Source organism: Bos indicus, chromosome 16, assembly GCF_029378745.1.
Source record: "Bos indicus isolate NIAB-ARS_2022 breed Sahiwal x Tharparkar chromosome 16, NIAB-ARS_B.indTharparkar_mat_pri_1.0, whole genome shotgun sequence".
In the NCBI taxonomy this organism is placed as follows: domain Eukaryota; kingdom Metazoa; phylum Chordata; class Mammalia; order Artiodactyla; family Bovidae; genus Bos; species Bos indicus.
The window spans coordinates 71,951,324-71,976,980 of record NC_091775.1 but is presented as its reverse complement, the minus strand read 5'-3'; the positions used below and the strand labels follow the sequence as shown (position 1 = coordinate 71,976,980).

The following is a 25,657-nucleotide window of genomic DNA, read 5'->3' as shown; positions in this document are numbered from 1 at the left end:
AGAATATTTCCTTACACAAGTTCACTTTTAATAATTCAACCAAAAACCACAGTTTCTTGCTAAGTTAGACATGAGATTAAAATTGGCCCCCTCATACATTGGAGTTTTTCTCTTTGAATTACCTAAATCTAAATTATGAAATTGAAGTGCTACCCACAAAATTGAAGAAATGCTACCCAAGTCCTCTCTGGATGCAAAGGTCATGTAAACAGTTTAGAACTCCCCAAAATAATTTCCAAAACCTTGGCTACCATGTGAAAAATGCCCAGACGGTACTCCTTTCAGGCTAGGCTGAAAGCTCTGAGGGTCCATGCAGAGGGTGCCTTTCTCAGATGGGCGGGCTGCAGGACGGAAGAGTTAACACAGCTTATTCACGGAGCTTCACCGCCACTTCCTGCCCACCCTGCCCTTCCCTGCACGTGCTTGTGACATACCTTGGGAGTCCAGGCTCACACCCCCTTTTATTTGGAGGTCACGGGATAAAAGCATACCAGTGCCTACTGATGTAGCAGATGCGCACACCGGCTCACTGATTGTTTCTATATTAACCTAACTTTTATTCACCTGTTAATGAAATCAGAACACACTGAGGAGGGACCTACTCTGCACACATATCCTAGTGCTTCTGCATGTTAATCACACCAAACTCATAACATCCATCAGTCAATATTCTAGCCAGACAGGTAGGTAGGTGGCTGCTCAGTCCACAAGCGATCTAATTACTATAGTTTCCACAGTAGTTTTAAAAAACAGTCTCATTTAATATTTAACACATGAGTGAGTGCATCAGAGACTCGCACATGGCACCAGAGATGTGATGGGTTTTGTTTCTCATGAATAACACACTGGTTCCACACTGTGACCTCCACCACTGGAGAGTCACCAGTGGGGGAGAAGAAAGTCACACACACTTTTGTTAATTTAAAAAAAATCTCAAGGAGAAAACCTACGATCAGAACCTTAATCATCCTGTTAGACCTTAACTTACACCAAACCAAGGAGAAAGGAAGACGGCTTCCACAAACCTTCAGAAAACTGGATTCTATCTGAGTCCATCTTCCATTTGACATATTCATGTCATATGTCAAAAATGTTCATTAATAATTTAAATACTTAAATAACGTTTAGGTCATCCACTGGATCTGTTCCACCGGGCTCTAAGACAGTCTCGTTGGGGGACCAGGTTAGAAGCTGCAGTGTGACAGGCTAGGCCCCCGGCAAAGCCCATTTTCTTCAAGTGAGGACTGGATCGTTGGCACCTTGGTTTACCAAAGTGGAAGATGAGAACTTCCATCAACTCGGGCAGTTTCTACGAAGAACACTGGCAACTTCAGCTTATGTGGTTTGTTGCCTGACCTCTTTTCTTAAGGTATCGTCTCCGAATTTTGATCATCCATTTTACACTTAGTTTGGCAAATTCTGCAGCTTTAAATAATGCCAAGAAGGCCCCACAGAGAAGAGCAATTGTGTTCCAAGGATTGGCGGTGATTATCTGTGAAATGGAAACAAACATAAGTTTCTCAGTTGGCTTCCATTTTTGATTCTCAGGGTTATTGTCAAAGAGCCCCCTAGATTACTGGCACAACAAGAAAAACAACTGGATTTTAAGACCGCCATAACTTGGGGCTTTCTGGCTGTCCAGTGGTTAGGACTCCGTGCTTCCCCAGCAGGGTGCGCGGGTTCGGTCTCTGGTCAGGAAACTAAGATTCGGCATGCCACCTGGTGCAGCCAAAAAATTATTAAATTGCCATAACTCTATACTTGGTTCATAGCTCCAGTTTGAGGAGAAAAATATTAGTCCCTCTTGATAATAAAGCGATCCTGAAAGAAGAAGAAAAAAGAATTTTTCAAAAAAGCTCTGCACAAATAAGATAATCAGTGCTGAGTTTTAAATTTCTGGCCTAATTCACAATGCGACCTTGCTTCCAAACAACACTGATGGCCTGCAGGCCAGGCCCCCCGACTCACCTGCCCTCACCGCTTCCCCGAGTCACTGATCCTTCCAGGCCCTTCACAGCTCCCGCTGACCACTAAGCCAAACCCTCTCAATGTGAGCAGAGAGATTTCTTCCACAACCTCCCCTGGCAGTTCCTCACGGTCTGCAATTACTTCCTTTATGGCTTAGGCGGTCCTCTGACCCACTGAAACTCCTTCAAGGCCGAGGTCACAGCCTGTACGTCTGAGTTCCCTGCTTGGTCAACACATAGCACTTCTAAGTTCCCGGTTCAGCAGAGGGACCTCGGGCTCATCCATGAAAGGGGTTTCTCTACCACCACCATTCAGGATGGCTGTGAACGTGATGGATGGCTTAAGTCAAGGGACCTTGAGCTCAGGGCTTTACGTGGCCCGGGATAGGACTTAAAACACTGAGCACAGCAGGTTAGAAAATGCCTGATCACACACTTGCCCTGTGGAACTAAAGGCGTTCATTCTTCTACGTGGCGTCTTTTATTCAGGGGGTCTGCACACACTTAATGTGTGCACGGCCCAGCCAGGCCCACAGCTAACAGCGTGGTGGGATCACGCACCACATCACAGAGACCCTCCGGGTTTGAGCCTCAGCTCTGCGATGTCTTCCCCCAGCCCACAACCGCATCAAGATACTTTATGACGATCTTAAAACAAAAATTGCTTATCAGATACGGGACTAGCTCTGGTGGATGGCGTCTCAGGAATGTTCTGGCAAAGCTGTCCCATTATTCCTCCCCTTCTGAGATGGTGAGTATAGAATCTGACATTAATTGATGCTCTCTTTAATTTCTGATTAGTACCTTTCTTTTTTCTCTTTGGCCCCACAGCACAGGGCAGGTGGGATTGTAGTTCCCCGACCAGGGATCAAACCGGCGCCCCTTACATTGGAAGCATGGAGTCTTAACTACACTGGACTGCCAGGGAAGTCCCCTGAAAAGTACCTTTCTACTTCGACTTATGACAAATTAAAGATTCTTATTCTACAGAGAAGCAATTAAAAACAAAAAAACAACGGCTTTCAGCAGCAGTAACTAGATGATTAACTTTGTGCTTTCTACTCCACTCACTCACTACCACTGCTGAGTGGCTACTCTGGACTAAGCACCGTGCTGGACACCACTTAAACGGTAAACAAAGACGAAGCCCCCATGTTCACAGGGAAGACAGTCTAGCGCTGAAGACGAGATTAAACACAAATGAGAGAGAACAAGCATGTCATAAATACAAGCGGCAGATCAGCGCTACGGAAGGAGATGAGGGCGGCCCGCGAGGATTAAAGCCTAAACGGCTCAGGTAGGAAGCTCATGGTCAAGACCTTAGGTGATACTCACATCCTGGACTTTCTGGATGAAAGGATCTTTCCATTCAAAGACCACAAAAAACAACTGAGCACTTTTCTCGGCAGCAGGTCTCTGGTCAATGTAGTTAACCACACTGGTCTAGGTACAGAGGAGAGAGAGCAGTGTTACTGCCTGTGTGCCGCCCTGGCCAGGGCTGCAGGGGAGGAAAGGGCATTTTAGGGGATCTGACACCCCGGCTCCCCTCGCTCCATCTTTTGGAGGCAGAGAGACAAAAACCTCCTCTACACGACGTCCTGAGATTGGTCCCAGAGCCCAGGCTTCAGCCTGGTTCCCATAGGACCTGGAGCACACAGTGGGTGTTTTGGACTGTCACCAAAACCTGTCACTAGGTACCTGTGCATGCTAAGTCACTTCCATTGTGTCCGACTCTGTGCGACCCCATGGACCATAGCCCACCCAGCCTCCTCTGTCCATGGGATTCTCCAGGTAAGAACACTGGAGTGGGTTGCCATGCCCTCCTCTAGGGGATCTTCCCAACCCAGGGATTGAACCTGTGTCTCTTATGTCTCTGGCACTGGCGCCTCTTGGGAAGCCAGATATCTGTACTCCTGATTAAATCATTTTCAAAGTAATGTGTAAGACTCAACTCACAACATAAAAATCTCACATTTCAAAATACTTGACCTGAAGAGCTGATTCTTACAACCCTTCCAGTCTTCCAGGACAAAGTGCAGCCTCACAGACTGGCCCAGCTGAGCACTCCCTGTAAACAGTTAGCAGGCGTGCTTGGAGAGGCCTGGTTACAGCTACTGCAGAGGCTGGGAGGTGAGATGGAGAGCAGACAGGTCCCAGGAGCAGAAGCCTGGCTGTGCCATCATCTGCTCTGAGCCTCTCCTTTGCACTCATCAGTTCAGTTCAGTTCAGTTGCTCAGTCGTGTCTGACTCTCTGCGACCCCATAGACTGCAGCACGCCAGGCTTCCCTGTCCATCACCAACTCCCGGAGTTTACTCAAACTCATGTCCACTGAGTTGGTGATGCTACCCAACCATCTCATCCTCTGCCATCCCCTTCTCCTCCCGCCTTCAATCTTTTCCAGCATCAGGATCTTTTCAAATGAGTCAGCTCTCCTCTGCACTCATAAACAGGACAAAACGCCCATCTCACTGAGCTGTAGCGAGGCTCTCGTAAAACAACACAAAGGAGAAGCATTTTGAACTTTACAACATGATATAAAAACATTAAGAAAATAATTTTTAAAACATTTTTGTTCAAAAGAGTGTTCACATTCCCTGCCAAAGACTTCCCATTGTCTGACATTCAGCAGACAATGCTGAAAGGCACGCGCGCCTTCCACAGCGCACAGGCTCGTGGGTGAGGGGGCTGGCCCCCTGGTTTCAGATCACTGCTGGAGCTCCCAGGGGAGCCAGGGAGGCCTGTGAAGATCTAACTGTAAGGTGGACACGCCGAGTCTCCTTTCTCAGCTGATTTGGGGGCCAGATAAAAAAGAACTTGTGGAGTTCTTGGCAGAAAAGCATGGTGTAAAAACCCAGGCGATGACAACTATCTTGCAAAAGAGAAATATTTTAAGGACCTACTGCCAGGGGGTCGTCACCACCTATGACAGGGAAAAAAAAAAAGCCTCTCTCTTAAAGAAAACTGGCTTCACGCCTTTCCCAAAGGCCTCCCACCTGGAGAAGTCCTAGGAGCATGGTTCAGGCAGGGGCAGACCCAGAGGAGACCCTGAGTGCCTGGCTTCCGTCGGCCCGTCTGTCAGCTGGAGTGGGTCCTCCTACTTCAACCCGGCCCCTTCCTAATGCTGCCCTTAAAGCCCAGCCCAAATGGAACTCCCTCCACGGGGGAGCAGAGGATGCGAGAACAGAGCCGCCTCCTGCATGGCCCTGCAGGCCCCCAGCCACTGACACACAGCACATGGGTGGTCGGGGCCTGGGCGTGCATGCCGGCGGGAGGACTGAGCCCCGCAGGCGCTGAACCGAGGCAACCCCAGGGTCCCCTCCCTCCACCCTGGCTCCACGCCTGTTTCCAGGAGCCTCTCACTCTCCTGCCTGGGTCACGGCATACTTCCTGGCCTCAGGTCAGAGGGCTGAAAGCTTTCGTATCACACTTCCCATTAGCAAACGTTCTGAGCATGTACCCAACACATTGATCACTCTCTTACAAGTGACATTATTTACTATTACTATCCTGACGGTACCTGCGTTTTAAAACACTCAAAAAGACAAGAAGAATGAGATTTTTTTTTTTGAAAACCAGATTAGAATGAGATTTTAAAAATATAAAAAGATATTTTCCTCCTGTGTCCCAGTTGGTCATCATGCACCTAACACTTCAGAGGCCATCCCTGCATCTAACCTCTGCCCTGTGAATAGTCTTCTTTTTCAAATGCAGCTGCCAGCTGCGTGGGAGGGAGTGGAGCAGAGCTACAAACCAGCTCAGATCCAGCTGGACCAGGCACCGCTCTGTGAAATGCTCCGCCGTGTGCGCTCTGGGAGCCGCTGGGACAAAAGCAAAGGATCTGGGCCGGGCCTGCAGAAGAAACGCGCGGCGAACCCCCCAGCGGCGGGCCCACTCGCTTCCTGTCGGACATCCACTCACCCTTAAGAGCCCGGGGCGAAGCCGACCCCTCCGAGAGGCTCCCTGCACCTGGACTCAAGGGTGGACCCAGGGAAGGTGCGAGGCGAGCCCAGCGCCACCTACCTCCTGCCGGAACTCCACCGCCTCCCGCCCGTCCTCCTCCTTGGTCTCCACCAGGGACATCTTGACCCAGGTGCGGAAGCCCCCGGAGAACTTCCAGCTGGAATAGGCGCTCTCGCAGGCCTGCATGAAGCCAGCTCTGTCTGGGCTTGGAGGGCAGAGAAGGAAGGTCTGTGTTATCAGGCAGGGCTCGAACTTAGCCAGACTCAAACTCCAGCCCCTACGGCCAGCATCTCCTCTGCTAGTACTGGCAGGACCCAGCTCACCCCCTCCTTCCTCATGGCTGGAGGGGAAGCTGTCACCTGCCTCAAGGCCGAAGCGTGGTCCCTGGAGCTCCCAGCAGAAGCCCCCCACCCCACCCCCCTCCCTGTCTTCTCCACCACCTGCTCCCAGAAAAGAGGCCTGCAGACTGGGCTGGGCCCCACAGCACCCTGGAGAACTCAGCTTCAGCAGCCCTGGGGTGCCCTCACTGGCCATCAGCCTCTCTAAAGGCCCGGAGAGGGGAGGAGGGTTCCCTTGGGAGCTCTTGGCCAGAAAAGGCATCCGCAGCGCGCGCCCAAGGGTCACAAAGCACCCACGGCCAAGAGGAAACCACAGTGCAGTGCTGAGAACGCTCAGAGGGGCACAGGGACGCGGCCCGTGTCTGCAGGGAAGGGAGGGGAGCTCCAGCTGGAAGAAGGGGCAGAAGAGGCGGAGGCCCCGAGCCCCAGGATGGGGCCACGGGTGTGACCGGCGGAGGCGGCTCACAGCCACGTCAGCCCAGGGGTTGGGGGGGGCGGCCTCCCTTCAGCCTCAGCTGCCGACCTGCTTCCTTGAAACAGAGCCGCTGGACCCGGAGGACCTGAGTCACCGCCCCCTCAGGCCCCCCTGCAGGACACGCTCCTGCCACCCACAACCACTCTGGGCCCCAGAGATGGTGCAACAGGGGTGTCCCAAGATGAACAGGAACTTGCACCCTCCTACTAGAAACGGGTGGCAAGCGGGCACCGGGACCTCCCTTAGGGCCACCCCAGTCCCTGGACACCGGGGGAACACAGTCCAGAGCAGAGGCTGGACGCCCGGGGCCTCACAGAACCCGGGCAGCTCCAGCCTGTCCTCCGCAGCGCCGTCAGGGAGCGGGGGACCCAAACGCCCACCCTCAGGGGCACAGCCAGCTCTGCGTGCGGGGTCAGAACACCCCCCAGGCTGCCCGGACTGTCTCAGGGGGCCCTCCGTCTGCCCAGCAGCTGCCTAGCATCCCGATTCCCCGCACCTGCCCCCGCCCCCAGCCCAGGGATGCACACAGCTAGAGTGAGATCCCGGGGGTCAAGCAGGCTCTGAAGGGTACCTCTGCAGGAACTCCTGGAAGGACGAGAAGAGCAGGTAATCGATGGCGCTGAAATCCTCGCTGCTCTGGTTCAGGCGGAACTGGAGGAAGACCAGCTCCCGCTTCTGGACCTCCCGCGGCCCCCGCACAATCAGGGCGGATTTCTACGGAGACAGAGAGACCAGAGTGCCAGCCTGGGGAGCCGGGCACACGTGCCTGCCCACCGAGGTGGGCCTCCCAGTGGACCAGGCCCGGGAGACCCAGGACGCAGGAGTCTCCGCCAAGGGGCGGCCCCCACCCCACCTCGACCTTCCCCCGGGGCCGAGGCAGGACACACCTCACAGGTCCGACCCCGGGGGCGTCACCGGGCCTCGGCAGGCGGCCCTGCCTCTCCGGGGAGCTCCACCGCGGCCTCTGCTCCTTCTCCACTGCTCTGCCTGGCGCGGGGAGGGATGCGGGGCCTGGGGACCAGGTGCCTCCTCTCTAGTCCACATCCGTGGACGGCAAGGAGCCACCTCGGGCTGAAGGCAGTAACTGCAGTCAGCTTCCGTCTGCACAGAAACTACTCTCCTTTTGAGCCCTCATTTCATCAATTTCTATGATACTCAGTTAAACTCTAACTATTATAACAAATCCAACCGGCCTGGACGGGTGTGGACCACAGTGACTCCTGGTAAGCGTCCCACTCAGAGGGGAGCCAAGAGGAAGGCAGGCCAGGGAGCCTGTATCTGCAGCGCCATCTAAGTAGACACGGGCTGGTACCCAGAGAACTAAGAGAGCGGGGCATCCGGACGGTGTCTGCACTGTACTATCCAGCTCCTCGTTCCAATTTCTCACGGTTCTTTTCATTTAAATTAGCTCCCATTTCCTGGAGTCAATTCTGTCAGTTCCTCTCCCGCCTCTTGTGCTGTTGGTCTCCCGGCGACCCTGAATTCTCCATTCCGAGTGTGGGGTCAGGCTGACTAGCGCGGGTCTGGGGTGTGGGCTTCCTGCTAAGCGGGGCTCTTGCAGGCTCGCCCCAGCCTGGGGCTGACGCGGAGGACGCCCCAAGGCGGTGGGCCTTGCGGGCCCGCTCCATGTCCTCATCTCCCATGAAGAGTCCTTTCCCCCAGGGCTCCCCTCCTTCCGCCGCGGATGTCCCGTCTCGAGTTCTGCTGTTCCTCTCCATTGGCCCAGTGCCCAGGCAGGGACCCCCCACCCCGAGCTTATGCAGAGAAGGGCCCCGGGGCCTTCCTCCGGAGCAAACACCGTCCCAGCAGCCCATGGGGGCTGCAAGCCGGGCCGCCAGGCCTGGAGCCAGGATCCCAACTTGCCCAACAGGCAGCCTGGCTCTTCGTGATGAAACAGAGCTAGGAGTGGGAGGAAAGCCTTCACCACAACAGCAGGGACTCTGGGGCACCTGTTTTCGGGCACAGGCTTTCCCTGGCCCTGCTCCATTGATCTGATCCAACGGGCTGTTTATACTTTACACCAGTTCCTCAAAATCTCTGGTCCTCCTATCCGTTCTTGGTTGGCAGGGTTATTATCGATATTGTACCTTACTCTATCGTGTGCAGGAGTGGGAATCATTTCAGCAGGATTTCAGGAGGAGGTCTAGAATACATATTAACAAAAAGTCTCAGAGGAATTCTTTCATCTCAAGGTCCACCTGGGGCCTCCCTATCACCCAAGGGGCAGGTCCTGCTCTGTACTCGACACGCGAGCTTCCTCGTCCAGCCGGCCCTTCTGTCCACAGCTTCGCCATCTGCTGCCCTTTGGGGGCCCCTGGCTCTCCAGAGACACCCACCTGTGCAATTTTGCTCAGAGGCACAAACAAGCATGCCGCTGCCTCCCTTTATGTTTTGGTGCAGAGTTCCTCTGCCTAGAAACCCTTTCCTTCCTTGTTTTGAGCTGGAAAACTTAACGCAGCCCTGTCCTTTTGGAAACAAGGATACGGGAAGCAAAGGAGAAGATGTAAATATACACAGAATTCCTTCCTTGTCTCCAGAACCCTCGTCGTCCACTCCCCTGCTGAGCAGAGCCTCCGTGACGGCCAGGGCCGGGGTCCTTGTTCCCGGACCAGCGCTCCTTCTCACACTGGCCCCCATTACTCCAGAACACAGATTCCCAGGCCCCGACCCCAGGAACCACGATTCCGGTGGGCCCAAGTGGGACCTGGAATCTGTATTATCAGAAACAATCCTGGCAGTTCTGTCGAGCACTCGGGTATGGGGCCCGCCTGGCAAATTCACACCAGCTCCACTCTGCAGCCCTGTCTCCTTCCATCCAGGACCAGGTGTCTCATCACACTGCCGGGAATCACAGAGGGTCACTCAGAGAAGGCCGAGGCCCACTGCCGCCCTGGATGCAGGCGAGCCAGCCACGGCCAGACCCCAGAGGACAGCCTCACGTCTGCTGTGGGTGAGGGCCCACCCCAAGGGCAAGGGAGGCTAGCTGGCAGAAAGAAGACAGGGGCCCCGGGGTGCGCGCTGCCCAGCCCCAGCCGGGAGACGAGCGTTACCAGGGTCTGATTGGAGAAGGGGTCCGTGTAGTTGATCCTCTGGGTGGTGCAGTTCACGTCTCCGGGCTGCCCGGGGCTCCTCAGAGGCGGGATCACCTCGTAATAGTGCTTACAGCTGAGCAGCTGGGCCTGACCGGGGTACAGGGCGATGCCTGGAGGGGGAACAGAGAGAAGTGAACACACCCCTAAAACCATGTCATGAGTATTTTTTTCACACTCATCAATCACCTAAGTCCAGGACTCCCAGGGTGACTGCAGAGGAAGAAAAGGGCTGTTTACAGGGGGTGGGGAGCCCCGTGCCCTGCCCTCAGAAAGCCCCGCTCTCATGGAGGCAGCCAGGGCCTTCTCATAGCCCCTCTCCTGGCCGGGGACACAGCCTCCCCGGTGCCTACAGCAATACCCACCCCATTCAGAGCCCTGCTCCACGTGCTCCCAGGGGGTACCCGAGACCGAGCCGGGAGGCCAGGCCCCCGGGACCACCACCCACCTGCAGGCTCACCGGGTGGCCCTTGGTGGTGGGACTCCCGGACTGGGAGCTCCACGTGTGCAAGTCACATCTCCAAAGTCCCTCCCCTTCCCCAGCCAAGGCGCCGCGCTCCAAGCTGCAAGGATGGCAGCTGTTCTAACTACACTGAAAGCTGCACGTGGACCTGGGATACCGGCAACGTCAGAGAGGCAAAGGGACCAGATACAGAGAGTAAAACCCACAGAGAGAAAGACCACAGTGGACACAGAGAGGAGGGACAATCACGAAACGGGCGAAGACACTGGGACCAGTACACGTTGTCAAGAACCCCCCGGGAGGGAGGACCCGAGACTCCGGCTCTGCGCTGTAAGGGTCACTCGGGGGTGTCTTGTGGGCACAGCAGGGGGGTGCTTAGGCCGGGCGGGCAGAGCTCAAGCCCCCAGACCTCATGCCGCCCCCCAACCCCCACTGTTCACACCACGCTACCACAGCCCGGCACCAGCACCGCCACCCTGGAGCGGACAGTCCCCTCTTCGGCAGAGATGGCTCCCGGTGGGTGATGTGGCCTGGGGGTCCCCACTCCAGGCAGGCCCCAGCCACCTCTGGATGGCCACGCCTCCCCTGGCCCCCAGAACTTCCACTTCCCCTGGTCACTGGCCGCCAGCTCCAGCCAGGCCAGACTCATCTCCCCAGAGAAGCCCTGTCTCCCTAAGTTCATCTCTGCTCCTACAGACCCACCTCCCAGAGAAACTCTTCCATCTGCCAAAGCCCAGCTCAAATCCTGCTGTGAACGAAGCCTTCGGTGCCCACTCCAGCCCTGCAGCCAGCAAGCACTCCAGGCTCGGTCTGCCTCCCTCCTCGGCACACAACCCTCTGGCTGGGTACCAAGGGCAGCTTGTGGGGTGGGGCAACCCACACCCAGACTGTCTCAGATTCCCCTGCCCTGCCCGTAGTGCCTGACACCATGCCAGGAATGCAATGGTGGCTCAGGGGGTATTTAGAAATCGCTGCCTGGGACCCAATGCTTGTCCCGGGGCAGACGCTACCTGGGGCGTCGTAGCGATCCACCTCCTTGTAAGACACCGACATGACAGGGTGCTTGAGCTTCTCGCGGAAGTCCATGATGGTCTGGTAGACCAGGAAGACGGCCACGGCCATGAGCAGCAAGTAGATGAAGATGAGCAGGACTGAGAAGACGTTCTTCAGGCAGGCCTTGCTGAAACGGATGCTGCTGGAGGCCGACTCGCTGTCCAGGGCTGAGCGACAACAACACACACATGACCCAGAGGGTGTCTCCAGGCCCTTGACCTGCTTCACCCCAGAGGCGAGGCTGTCTGCACACCTAACCCCCCAAAGCCCAACACCTGGCACCCGTCAACACACACCACACTCCTGCTCTGCCAGGACGGGGACCCAAGCTGGAGGAGACTCCCTGGGACGCTTTCAACCCAGCATGGGCACTGCCCACCCCTGAGCAGCCCTATCAGTGCGCCCTCCTCTGCCCCGAAGCCCCTCTCACCCCAAGCCTGGCCTGAAGCACTGTTCTCCCAACGGCTGCCTCCTAACTCATCCTTCAGGTTTCAGTTTAGAAAGGCATGTCCTCAAGGAAGCCTCCCCTGACCCCATAACTTGACTGGCACCCCATCCTCAGTGCTCCCAGGACACCCTAAGGTCCTTGTCATCACTCTGCAATGTCACCGTCTACATGTCTTTTTATCCCCCAGGCTGTGAGCTCCACGTGGGTGGATCCTGAGCCATTCTTGTCCACACTGCACCCCCAGCCCTTCAGGCGGTGCCTGAAATACAGTGGGCCTAAATGGTGTGTCCTGAGGCCATCCCCTCCCCAAAAGCCCTAAGGTGAAGACTTAAGACAGGATGACAGTGTCTGGAGCAGGGCAGTCAAGGAGCTAAGGAGGTTCAAGAAGGTCATAAGGATGGGCCCTAATCCAACAGCACAATTGTCTATAAAGAAGAGCAAGAGCCCAGTGGCATTTTTCACAGAAATAGAACAAAACATTTTCAATTTGTATGGACACACAAAACACCCTGAACAGTCAAAACAATCTTGAGAAAGAAGAACAGAGTTGAAGGAATCACACCCCCTGACTTGAGACTATCAGTTCAGTTCAGTATCTGACTCTTTGCGATCCCATGGACTGCGGCACGCCAGGCCTCCCTGTCCATCACCAACTCCTGGAGTTTACTCAAACTCATGCCCATCCAGTCGGCGATGCCATCCAACCATCTCATCCTCTGTCGTCCCCTTCTCCTCCCTTTTTCCACCTTTCCTAGCAACTTGAGACTATGCTACAAGGTAATCAAAACAGTATGGTATGGGCACAAATACAGAAACGCAAGGCAAAAGAACAGAATATCAAGCCCAGAAATAAACCCACACACTCGCGGCTAATTAATCCATGACGAAGGAGGCAAGAACATGCAAGAAAAAAGAAAGTCTCTCCAGTAAGCGCTGTTGGAAAACGGGACAGCTACGTGTGAAAGAATAAAATTAGAACATTCTCTAACAACATACACAAAAATAAACTCAAAATGGATAAAAGACCTAAACGTAAGACCAAATACTATAAAACTTCCAGAGGAAAACATAGGCAGAACACTCTTTGATATAAATCGCAGCAGTATTTTTTTAAATCCACCTTCTAAAGTAATGGAAATAAAAACAAAAGTAAACAATTGGGACTGAATTAAATTTAAGAGCTTAAAAACGAAAAGACAATCTTACGGTCTCGGAGAAAATATTTTCAAACTACAAGACTGACAAGGGATTAATTGCCAAAACATAGAAATAGCTCATATAGTTTAATATCAAAAAAACCAGAAAACAATCCAATCAAAAAATGGGCAAAAGACCTAAACAGACATTTTTCCAAAGAAGACATACAGACAGATGGCCAAAAGGCACATGGAAAGATGCTCAACATCGCTAACTATTAGAAAAACACAGATCAAACCACAACGACATCATCACCTCTCACCTGTAGAGAATGAGCATCATTTTAAGAGGTCTACAGATAATAAACGCTGGAGAGAGTGTGGAGAAAAGGGAGGGCCTACACTTCTGGTAGGAATGTAAACTGGTACAGCCACCATGGAGATCGCTACGGAGGGTCCTCAGAAAACTAAACACAGAATTCTACACGATCTGCAATCCTACTCCTGGGCCCATATCTGGAGAAAACACTGATTTGAAAAGATAACATGCACCCCAGTGCTCACTGCAGTGCTGTTTATAACAGCCAAGACATGGAAGCAACCTAAGTCTACCAACAGGTGAATGCATAAAGAAGATGTGGTACACATCCACAGTGGAACACTGCTCATCCATTAAACAGGATGAAATACTGCCATTTCCAGCAACATGGATGAACACACATATGGTCATATTAAGTGAAATCAGTCAGAGAAAGACAATCATCATTAATACGTGGAATCTAAAAAAAATGATACAAATGAACTTATTCACAAAACAGAAATAGACTCACACACTTAGAAAACAAATTTATACCAAAGGAGATAGCAGGAGGGGGTGTGGGGAGAGAGAAATTAGGGTGTGGGATGAAATATACACGCTACTATATAAAAACAGGTAAACAGCAAGGACCTGCTGTGTAGCACACGGAACTGTACTCGGCATCACGGAATAACCTATACTGGAAAAGAACCTGAGAAAGAACATACGTGCATAACTGATGCATTTGCTGTATGCTTGAAACTAACAAAACACGGTAAATTGACCATACTTTGAAGAGGGAGAGACACGAGGGTGCAGACACTCAGAGAAAAAGTCACACATGAGAACACACGGACTGAAAGCCAAAGGAGAGGGGCCTCGGGAGACTCCAAACCTGCCGACACCGGGACCCTGAACTTACAGCCTCCGTAACTGAGAAAAACATTTCTGTTGCTTCAGCCACCAGCCTGAGGTACTTGGTTAGGATAGGCCGAGCTGAGACACTCCCACAGTGCTCTTGGAGGGTCTCTGCTCCTGAAACCATGGGCTCCCTGAGGAAAAGCCTGTCTCCTCCCCAGCAGCTGAGCACAACGCTGAGGAGGAAGCAGGGTAGGAATGGAAGCCCCAAAAGGTACGTGCTTGGCTTCTGGCTTCCAACAGTGACAAGGCTGTGTGGTCACACCACCCTTCTACAGAACACAATTACAAACTTGGATGAAATAATTTAAAATTATTCGAAGGCACTGGAAAATGATCAAAAGCAAGCTGAAACCAAAAGAGAATCTACCCCTTTTGAAAAAAAAAAACAAACTGCATCTGGTGAGATTTGTAAACTTGCAGCTTTTTGCCTGAGGGCTCTGAACAGTCTCCCTAAGGTGTGGTGCAGGGAGACAGTGGACAAAGTCCAAGGCTGGGGAAGCAGCTGGAAAGTTAGGGGGAAACTCTGAAACGGAGGGAGCCACAAGGGGGAATGAACTCGCAAATCTGCAAACAAAACATGCTCCAGTTCTTGCTGAAGACTCCAGGAGGACCAGGAAAAAACAGCAGCTGGAAACCGCAAGATTGAGAAGAGATCAGCTGCTCTTCATGCAAGGAATATAGGCGATTAGAACTTGAGTCTTGCTATTTTATCTACTTGCTAAAAAAAATTTTTCACAGGATCGTAAGAGAATTCAGAACCTCTATAATGTGTCACTAAAAATGTCTGCTGCTGCCGCTGCTAAGTCGCTTCAGTTGTGTCCGACTCTGTGCGACCCCAGAGACGGCAGCCCACCAGGCTCCCCTGTCCCTGGGATTCTCCGGGCAAGAACACTGGAGTGGGATGCCATTTCCTTCTCCAATGCATGAAAGTGAAAAGTGAAAGTGAAGTCACTCAGTCATGTCCGACTCTTCGTGACCCCATGGAAAATGTCTAGTGTTCAATAAAATAAATCATTAGACATGCAAAGAAACATGAAAATGTGACCCACACTTGAGGAAAAAAGTAGTACATGCAAACAGCACTAAGATGACCCCAAATGTTGCAATTAGCAGACGGGAATTTTACAGCACCAAAAGGACTTACAAGAAAATGTATGGATAAGGAATGAACAGAGGAGAAATACAGAAACCAATGGGAATTCTAGAATGAACAGAGGAGAAATACAGAAACCAATGGGAATTCTAGAGCTGAAAAGAAAAATAAATGAAAAACTCACTGCGAGTCTTTAACAGCAAAAGATGGCAGGAAAACAAAAAAACAGTGTAGCTGAAGTTAAATGAACAGAAATTATCCAATCTAAAAAAAGAAAGATTAAAGAAAAATCTAACAGAGCCTAGATAACTGTGGGACAATATCTAGCAGTCTAACAAAAGGTAATTGGAGAGAGAAAATAGATGCAAAAAATATTTGAAAAAAGAATGGCCCAAACTTCCCAAAAACTGGAGAAAAAAATATCAATTTATAGATTCAAGAAGCCCAATACATGCCAAGCAGGATAAGTAATAAACCAATTCTAGGCAAATCATCCTGAAACTGCCAATGCAAAGATAAAAAAAATCTTGAAGGCACCCAGGAAAAAAAGGAGGGGGGGAGCATATTACATACAGGAAATTAAATCTAACAACAGGTTAATGTTTGATCAGAAGTAATGAAGGCCGAAAGACAATGGGGGCTTCCTGCAGCTCAGATGGTAAAGAATCTGCCTGCAATGCAGGAGACCCGGGTTCAATCCCCAGGCTAGGAAGATCCCCTGGACAAGGAAATGGCAACCCACTCCAGTACTCTTGCCTGGAGAATCCCATGGACAGAGGAGCCTGGTGGGCTACAGTCCACGAGGTCGCAGAGTCAGACACAACTGAGCGACTAACACTACTGCTACAAGGCAACGGAACATCTTTAAAGCATTGAAAGAAAAAAAAATTCCATCAACTCAAGAATTTTTAAATTCCAGCAAACTAACCTTTAAAAATGAAGGGGACAAAAAGGCATTTTCAAACACAAAAGCAGAGAGAATTCACTACCAACAGATCTGCACTAGAATGCATGCTAAAGAAAACTCTGAAATGACACCAGATGGTAACTCTCAGATGTATACGAAGGAATAAAGATCCCTGGAAATGTTAAATATGTGGGTAAATATAAAAAGCCATTTATATAATTTTAAAAATTTAAGGCTATCTAACGCAAAAATTATACAACAATACTGCAAATTTTCTAACTTTCAGGAAAGAAGAGACAGAGAAACAACAAACATATGAGACAGAGAACAATAAAATGGTAGAACCAAATGCAACCGCATCAACACTTGCAGTAAACAGACTAACCACCAATGCAAAGGCAGAGATATCAGTCTGGATTAAACACAAGACCCAACCAAATGCTGCAATTAAGAGATGGACTTTAAATACAAAGACACAAGAGTATTTGCTCATAACTATCTCATTTTCTTTTATTTAGAAAGCACAAAAGCAAGAGGAGCACAGAACTATAAAGGGTCCTAGGTGGTCAGAAAGAAGGAAATCATTCACTTTACATCTACAAACAAACATCGAGCACCAACTCAACGTGTAACACTGTGAGACGTGCTTCAGGGAGATATCGAGCGAGGATCCCGAGAGAGGAGGACTGATGGTTTGCGCTACAAGCGCTGCAGAACTCCGAAGGCTGTGAGATGGAAACTCTGAGATTTCCTTTCCTCAGAGGGCTGGAGGGGAGTCAGGGAGCCGGGCAGAGGTCAGCAGAGGCTTTGTGGAGGAGGCTGCGTTAGCTCTGGGACTAGCGCACCGGGAGGATTCTGAGGAAGACATCATCTGGTGCTCACTAGTCACGTGTTGGTGAACTGAAGACCAGATCCATAGCCCAGAGGCACAGCGGGAGCGTGGGCTGCACACCAGCTCTGCTTCGGACTCTGACTACTCTGTGGCCCACAGCAAGCTATCTGGCACTCCTAGGGCCCACTTGCTGCATGTGAAAAGGAAATCACTTCAGTTTTCTAGCATTTCTGAGAGAAACAAATGACAAATCTGCTTCAAATGCATGACAGAGTACCTGCCCAATGAATTACTGTCATTGGAGAGACAGACTGTACCCTCTAGCCCTCAAAAAATGAAGCCCTCAGCAATGAAGATAACAAAGATGAAGACCATCAAACAACCATCTCATAATTAATGAGAAAAAATACATGAAGATAAAATGGAGGTGGGACAGAACAGTCTTTCACATAGTAGGCATGTAATGTTCTCATGTCTGTTAAATGGATGAACAGCCCAAAAAACAGATGAACTAAGCTGTGCAATGCCAACTTAGCTACCTCTCAATTGGTCAGTACATTTCAGGCACATAAAACTATAAACCAATTGATGTGCCTTATTATTAATAGCAAAGTTTAAAAAATTCTTCCTTTATAGGAATGCCAATTCGCAGAAGTGTTTGTGTGGTCCCTTCAGGTCGTGAAGAGCAGGTTACGCTAGACAATGGATGTTTAACAGGAAGCAGGAAACCCCAAGGAAACCCCTTGGGTAGCTGAGAGAGAAGCCAAGGTACAGAGCAGCTCCAGTTCTGCAAAAGGAATTAACGCAACTCATGTTTTCAACTTCGGTTGTCTCTGATTCTACTTCTGCTGCTTATTGTTACGAGGGACTGTGTCAATTTCTCCTCCTTCACAGCTTTGCCACCTGCCTTCTCCCTGTGTCTCTCTCATAACTCTGCTCCATTTTACTCTCAAAGTCTTTCTCTAGTCTCGCATTCAGACTTTCTCCTGGAGAGTATCCTGTATAGAATAGGGTTCCCCATTAGGCATGTCACAGACATGGCCCTTCTGCACACTCAACTGCAGATGCCTTCCTTTCACTCAGGTGCTGATCCCTGATCGGTCACCGAAAGTACGATGGTCTGTGCACAGGGGCCTGCCCGCAGCCGTTTTGCTGGGAAGGCACTCCCAGCCCCTACGGCCCACGTGGGACCACAGGTTCACTTCAGCACGAGGCAGGCAAAAGCACGCTCACTGAGTGGCTCGGAACTGCAGTGGCAACAGGCGTCAGGGTGCTGCATCCTAAGATCCCAAGATGAGAGGGAAGGAACTCTGAATGACTGAATTGGTGCACAACATCTGAATAGAATCTTCTAAGAGTTGTTAGGGACCCAAAAGGCCATCTGGTCCAACTCCATACCTTGTGCAGCGATGCTGGCCCCACAGTCAACAATGGACATCAAATGAGGGTCCTGGAATACTGACTCCTAGACTCCAAATTTAACTTCTTTACAGGGCTTTCAGTTCAGTTCAGTTCAGTCGCTCAGTTGTGTCTGACTCTTTGCGATCCCATGAATCGCAGCACGCCAGGCCTCCCTGTCCATCACCAACTCCCGGAGTTCACTCAGACGCACGTCCATCGAGTCAGTGATGCCATCCACCCATCTCATCCTCTGTAGTCCCCTTCTCCTCCTGCCCCCAATCCCTCCCAGCATCAGAGTCTTTTCCAATGAGTCAACTCTTCGCATGAGGTGGCCAAAGTACTGGAGTTTCAGCTTTAGCATCATTCCTTCCAAAGAAATCCCAGGGCCGATCTCCTGCAGAATGGACTGGTTGGATCTCCTTGCAGTCCAAGGGACTCTCAAGAGTCTTCTCCAACACCACAGTTCAAAAGCATCAATTCTTTGGCACTCAGCTTTCTTCACAGTCCAACTCTCACATCCATACATGACCACTGGAGAAACCACAGCCTTGACTAGATGGACCTTTGTTGGCAAAGTAATAGCTCTGCTTTTCAATATGCAGTCTAGGTTGGTCATAACTTTTCTTCCAAGGAGTAAGTGTCTTTTAATTTCATGGCTGCAGTCGTGATTTTGGAGCCCCCAAAAATAAAGTCTGACACTGTTTCCACTGTTTCCCCATCTACTTCCCATGAAGTGGTGGGACCAGATGCCATGATCTTCATTTTCTGAATGTTAACTTTTAAGCCAACTTTTTCACTCTCCTCTTTCACCTTCATCAAGAGGCTTCTTATTTCCTCTTCACTTTCTGCCATAAGGGTGGTGTCATCTGCATATATTTCTGAGGTTATTGATATTTCTCCCAGCAATCTTGATTGCAGCTTGTGTTTCTTCCAGCCCAGCGTTTCTCATGATGTACTCCGCATAGAAGTTAAATAAACAGGGTGACAATATACAGCCTTGACGTACTCCTTTTCCTATTTGGAACCAGTCTGTTGTTCCATGTCCAGTTCTTACTGTTGCTTCCTGACCTGCATACAAATTTCTCAAGAGGCAGGTCAGGTGGTCTGGTATTCCCATCTCTTTCAGAATTTTCCACAGTTTATTGTGATCCACACAGTCAAAGGCTTTGGCATAGTCAATAAAGCAGAAATAGATGTTTTTCTGCAACTCTCTTGCTTTTTCCATGATCCAGCGGATGTTGGCAATTTGGTCTCTGGTTCCTCTGCCTTTTCTAAAACTAGCTTGAACATTTGGAAGTTCATGGTTCACATATTGCTGAAGCCTGGCTTGGAGAATTTTGAGCACTACTTTACTAGCATGTGAGATGAGTGCAATTGTGCGGTAGTTTGAGCATTCTTTGGCATTGCCTTTCTTTGGGATTGGAATGAAAACAGTCCTGTGGCCACCGTTGAGTTTTCCAAATTTGCTGGCATATTGAGTGCAGCACTTTCACAGCATCATCTTTCAGGATTTGAAATAGCTCAACTGGAATTCCATCACCTCCACTAGCTTTGTTTGTAGTGACGCTTCCTAAGGCCCACTTGACTTCACATTCCGGGATGTCTGGCTCTAGGTCAGTGATCACACCATCGTGATTATCTGCATCGTGAAGATCTTTTTTGTACAGTTCTTCTATGTATTCTTGCCATCTCTTCTTAATATCTTCTGCTTCTATCAAGCCCATCTTTGCATGAAATGTTCCCTTGATATCTCTAATTTTCTTGAAGAGATCTCTAGTCTTACCCATTCTGTTGTTTTCCTCTATTTCTTTGCATTGATCACGGATGAAGGCTTTCTTATCTCTCCTTGCTATTCTTTGGAACTCTGCATTCAGATGCTTATATCTTTCCTTTTCTCCTTCGCTTTTCACTTCTCTTCTTTTCACAGCTATTTGTAAGGCCTCCCCAGACAGCCATTTTGCTTTTTTGCATTTCTTTTCCATGGGGATGGTCTTGATCCCTGTCTCCTGTACAATGTCAGAAACCTCAGTCCATAGTTCATCAGGCACTCTATCAGATCTAGGCTCTTAATAAATCTATTTCTCACTTCCACTGTATAATCATAAGGGATTTGATTTAGGTCATACCTGAATGGTCTACTGGTTTTCCCTACTTTCTTCAATTTAAGTCTGAATTTGGCAATAAGGAGTTCATGATCTGAGCCACAGTCAGCTCCTGATCTTGTTTTTGTTGACTGTATAGAGCTTCTCCATCTTTGGCTGCAAAGAATATAATCAATCTGATTTCGGTGTTGACCATCTGGTGATGTTCATGTGTAGAGTCTTCTCTTGTGTTGTTTGTTGGAAGAGGGTGTTTGCTATGACCAGTGCATTTTCTTGGCAAAACTCTATTAGTCTTTGCCCTGCTTCATTCTGTATTCCAAGGCCAAATTTGCCTGTTACCCCAGATGTTTCTTGACTTCCTACTTTTGCATTCCAGCCCCCTATAATGAAAAGGACATCTTTTTTGGGTGTTATTTCTAAAAGGTCTTGTAGTTCTTCATAGAACCATTCAACTTCAGCTTCTTCAGCATTACTGGTTGGGGCATAGACTTGGATTACTGTGATATTGCATGGTTTGTCTTGGAAACGAACAGAGATCATTCTGTCGTTTTTGAGACTGCATCCAAGTACTGCATTTTGAACTCCTTTGTTGACCATGATGGCCACTCCATTTCTTCTGAGGGATTCCTGCCCTCAGTAGTAGATATAATGGTCATCTGAGTTAAATTCACCCATTCCAGTCCATTTCAGTTTGCTGATTTCTAGAATGTCGACATTCACTCTTGCCATCTCTTTTTTGACCACTTCCAATTTGCCTTGATTCATGGACCTGACATTCCAGGTTCCTATGCAATACTGCTCTTTACAGCATCGGACCTTGCTTCTATCACCAGTCACATCCACAGCTGGGTATTGTTTTTGCTTTGGCTCCATCCCTTCATTCCTTCTAAAGTTATTTCTCCACTGATCTCCAGTAGCATATTGAGCACCTACTGACCTGGGGAGTTCCTCTTTCAGTATCCTATCATTTTGCCTTTTCATACTGTTCATGGGGTTCTCAAGGCAAGAATACTGAAGTGGTTTGCCATTCCCTTCTCCAGTGGACCACATTCTGTCAGATCTCTCCACCATGACCTGCCCGTCTTGGGTTGCCCCACGGGCATGGCTGAGTTTCATTGAGTTAGTCAAGGCTGTGGTCCTAGTGTGATTAGATTGACTAGTTTTCTGTGAGTATGGTTTCAGCGTGTCTGCCCTCTGATGCCCTCTTGCAACACCTACTGTCTTACAGGGCTTTCACTGATCTACAAATTGGCATGTAATGTAAATAAAAAAACCATAGAACTGTTTATCATCCACACATGCTATATGTGACACTCCAATGCCTCCTGAGAAATCTGTATGCTGGTCAAGAAACAACAATTAGAACCAGTCATGAAACAAAGGACTGGTTCCAAATTGGGAAAGGAGTACGTCAAGGCTGTATACTGTCACTCTGCATATCATACGAAATGCCAGGCTGGATGAAGCACAAGCTGGAATCAAGATTGCCAGGAAAAATATCAACAACCTCAGATATGCAGATAACACTACCCTTATGGCAGAAAGCGAAGAGGAACTAAAGTTCATCCTGATGAAAGTGATAAAGTAAAAGTGATGAAGTCACTCTTGATGAAAGTGAAAGAGAAGAGTGAAAAAGCTGGCTTAACACTCAACATTCAAAAAACTAAGATGATAGCATCCAATCTCATCACTTTATGGCAAACAGATGGGAAAACAATGCAAACAGTGACAGACTATTTTCTTGGGCTCCAAAATCACCGCAGATGGTGACTGCAGCTATGAAATTAAAAGACGTTTGCTCCTTGGAAGAAAAGTTATAACCAACCTAGACAGCATATTCAAAAGCAGAGACATTACTTTGCCAGCAAAGGTCCGCATAGTCAAAGCTATTTTCATGGATGTGAGAGTTGGACCATAAAGAAAGCTGAGAGCTGAACAACTGATGCTTCTGAACTGTGGTCTTGGAGAAGACTCTTGAGAGTCCCTTGAACTGCAAGGAGATCAAACCTGTCCATCCAAAAGGAAATCAGTCCTGAATATTCATTGGAAGGACTGATGCTGAAGCTCCAATACTTTGGCCACCTGATGCGAAGAGCTGACTCATTAGAAAAGAGCCTGATGCTGGGAAAGATTGAAGGCAGGAGAAGGGGACGACAGAGCATGAGGTGGTTGGATGGCATCACCAACTCGATGGACAAGAGTCTAAGCAAGCTCTGGGAGTTGGTGATGGACAGGGAAGCTTGGTGTGCTCCAGTCCATGGGGTTGCAAAGAGTCGGACACAACTGAGTGACTGAACTCAATGAATGCTAAAAGTAGACACTGCTACATTTTACCATTATTTTTCAAAAGGTGCTAGATATTTGATAAAATGTCCCGTGTACTCTTCAGTCAGAAAAACCAAACACTGGCTATTCTGTGGCAAGTTGGATGAATGCTTTTCAAAAGTATGTGCGCCTGTGCTAAGTCGCTTCAGTCAGGCCCAACTCTTTGTGATGCTATGGACTGTAGCCTGCCTGGCTCCTCCAGGCAAGAATACTGGAGTGGGTTGCCATGCCCTCCTCCACAGGATCTTCCTGACCCAGGGATTAAAGCCATGCCTCTTAGGTCTCCTGCACTGGCAGGTGGGTTCTTCACCACTAGCAGCACCTGGGAAGCCTGTACAGCCTTTATTTATATGCAGACTCACAGTAGTAGAAAGACAAAAAGAATGCATAAGACTTTCTTGAGAAAAGTAATTTATGAGTTTTGTAAAACCCATAACAGAACTGTTTCAAAAACCAAACGTGGCCCAGAATGTATTGGTAAGTCAGTCCATTAAGAAGATGTGTGATGAACAACTCAATTTCTGAAAACATCGTTGAGACCTTTATTCACAGGAAAGGAAACTGGCTGACTACCATAACCCTGCAAAACTCTACCTTGCAGACAGCACTGGGCTAAGATGCATTCAGATTGCAAGGAAGAAATGAATTCTTGGTTTATCCTTTTCTTCTTTTTAGTGATGTGACGGGTTTGTTGTTTTAATTTCATTTTGGGTTTTTTTAGATATAATTTATATCCATAAAATGGACCTTTATAAAGAGAATATATTTAGTAGTTTTTAAAATATTCACAAAGTGTACAGTCACAACCACTATCTAATTACAGAACATTGTCATTACCCAAAAAGAAACTCTATACCCATTAGCAGTCACTCCATCTTTATCTCAGTCCCTGGCAACCAACAGTCTACTTTCTGTTGCTATGGACTTACCTATTCCAGGCAAGTCTCATAAGTGGAATCATACTATATGTGACCTTTTGTGTGACTTCTTTCACATGACAGAACGTTTTGAAGATTTATCCATGTCGTAACATGTATCAGTTCTTCACTCCTATTTATTGCCTAATAATATTCCATTGTGTGAACACAGCATTTTATTTATCCTTCTTCAGTGAATGGACATTCGTGTTGTTTCTACTTTTTGTCTATTATGATCCTGCTATAAACATTCATTACAAGTTTTTGTGTGGACATACAGTTTTCATTTCCTTTGGATATATAGCTAAGAGTGGAACCACTGGGTCATATGCTAACTCTATATTTAAACCTTTTGAGGAACTGCTGGACTATTTTCCACAGTAGCTGCACCATTGTATTAATACATTTTCATCAGCAATGTCTGGGGTTTCTAATTTATCTACATCCTCACCAAAGCTTGCTTATCACCGTCTTTTTGATTGTAGTCATCCTGGTCGGTATGAAATTACACCTCATTGTGGTTTAGATCTGCATTTCCCTAAAGACTAACAATGCTGAGCATCTATTCATGTGTTTATCTGTCATTTGTATACCTTCTTTAGAGAAACATTATTCACATTCTTTGTCCACTTTTAATTAGGGTGTCTTTTATTACTGAGTTATAAGAGTTCTTTATAATTGCTAAATACAAGTCCTTTATCAGATATATGATTTGAAAATTTCTCCCATCCTGTGGGCTACCTTTTCACTTTCATGATAATATCCTTTGATGTGCAAGTTTTTCATTTTGATGAGGTTCAATTTACCTTATTTTTTCTTTGGTTGCTTATCTTTGTCTGTTCTATTAATATACAGTTGTTTCCGTGGAGAACTAACTAACCAAATGTTCTCAATTTGATTACATCCCTAATACATCAACTGCTTATTCAATTAGCACGTCCCATCTCATCTTTTCCTTTGAAAAGAATAATAAGCAGTTGTGCTTCCCCTGATAGAGAGGAAATGAACAGACTGAGGCTTTAACTACATTATGGCATGGAATTACTTCCCTCAGAGAGTAACACTGGGAATACAATCCTGAATGCCAGGTGCTTAACTCGAACCTTCGCTGCTTAACACTCAGCATCCCTGTACTGTCTTCCTGTCTTGCTACCCTGAACTCCAGCCCACCTCCTCTTCCGGCCTCCAAGTGAGGACCCTTCCCATGCTCATGGCCCTTCCCTGCTTATTCCACATTCTGTGTCCTGGCTTTCTTCCAGGCCCCTAACCCTCCCACTCTGGGTCCAGTCCTCACCTCTCTCCTGTCAAGCCTGTAGCTCTCACTGCCTCTGGGACAACTCCACCAGACACCACACCCACTGAAGCTCGTCTTTTCGTCCAGCCACTTGCCCCTCTGGACTGTATCTCTGTATGTTAGTCTCCTCCTCACCTGGCTTCAAACCTCAGAATCTTCTTTGATTCTTGCTTCTCCTTCCCCCACATCAAAGCAGCCTATCATATCAGCCTCCAGCCTCTGACATGGCACAGCTGCCTTCAGTTCAGTTCAGCTGCTGGGTCCTGTCTGACCCCATGGACTGCAGCACGCCAGGCTTCCCTATCCATCAACTCCCTCAGCTTGCTCAAACTCATGTCCATTGAGTCAGTGATGCCATCCAACCATCTCACCCTCTGTTGTCCCCTTCTCCTCCTGCCTTCAATCTTTCCCAGCATTAGGCTCTTTTCCAAGGAGTCAGTTCTTTACAACAGGTGGCCAAAGTATTGGAGCTTCAGCTTCAGCATCAGTCTTTCCAATGAATATTCAAGGACTAATTTCCTTTAGGATTGACTGGTTTGATATCCTTGAGGCCCAAGTGACTCTAAGAGTCTTCTTCAACGCCACAGTACAAAAACATCAATTCTCTGGTGCTCAGCTTTCTTTATAGTCCAACTCT

General features: G+C 48.7%; 1 protein-coding gene across 4 annotated transcripts in view; it reads right to left on the bottom strand.

Moving 5' to 3' along the window:
* Positions 1-6: 6 nt before the first annotated feature.
* Positions 7-25,657, bottom strand: part of PACC1 (proton activated chloride channel 1) — a 35,503-nt gene continuing 9,852 nt past the window's right edge. For 3 of the 4 annotated variants that reach the window (XM_019976663.2, XM_070768623.1, XM_070768624.1), the window contains 6 exons: positions 11,304-11,513; positions 9,792-9,943; positions 7,313-7,455; positions 5,989-6,133; positions 3,303-3,410; positions 7-1,492 (listed from right to left, as the gene is read on the bottom strand). In XM_019976663.2, the coding sequence (XP_019832222.1) occupies positions 1,331-1,492; positions 3,303-3,410; positions 5,989-6,133; positions 7,313-7,455; positions 9,792-9,943; positions 11,304-11,513 (920 nt within the window). In that variant the 3' untranslated portion in view covers positions 7-1,330. Of the gene's footprint in view, positions 1,493-3,298; positions 3,411-5,988; positions 6,134-7,312; positions 7,456-9,791; positions 9,944-11,303; positions 11,514-25,657 lie in introns of those variants that run through there. The other variant, XM_070768625.1, reaches the window with a different exon arrangement.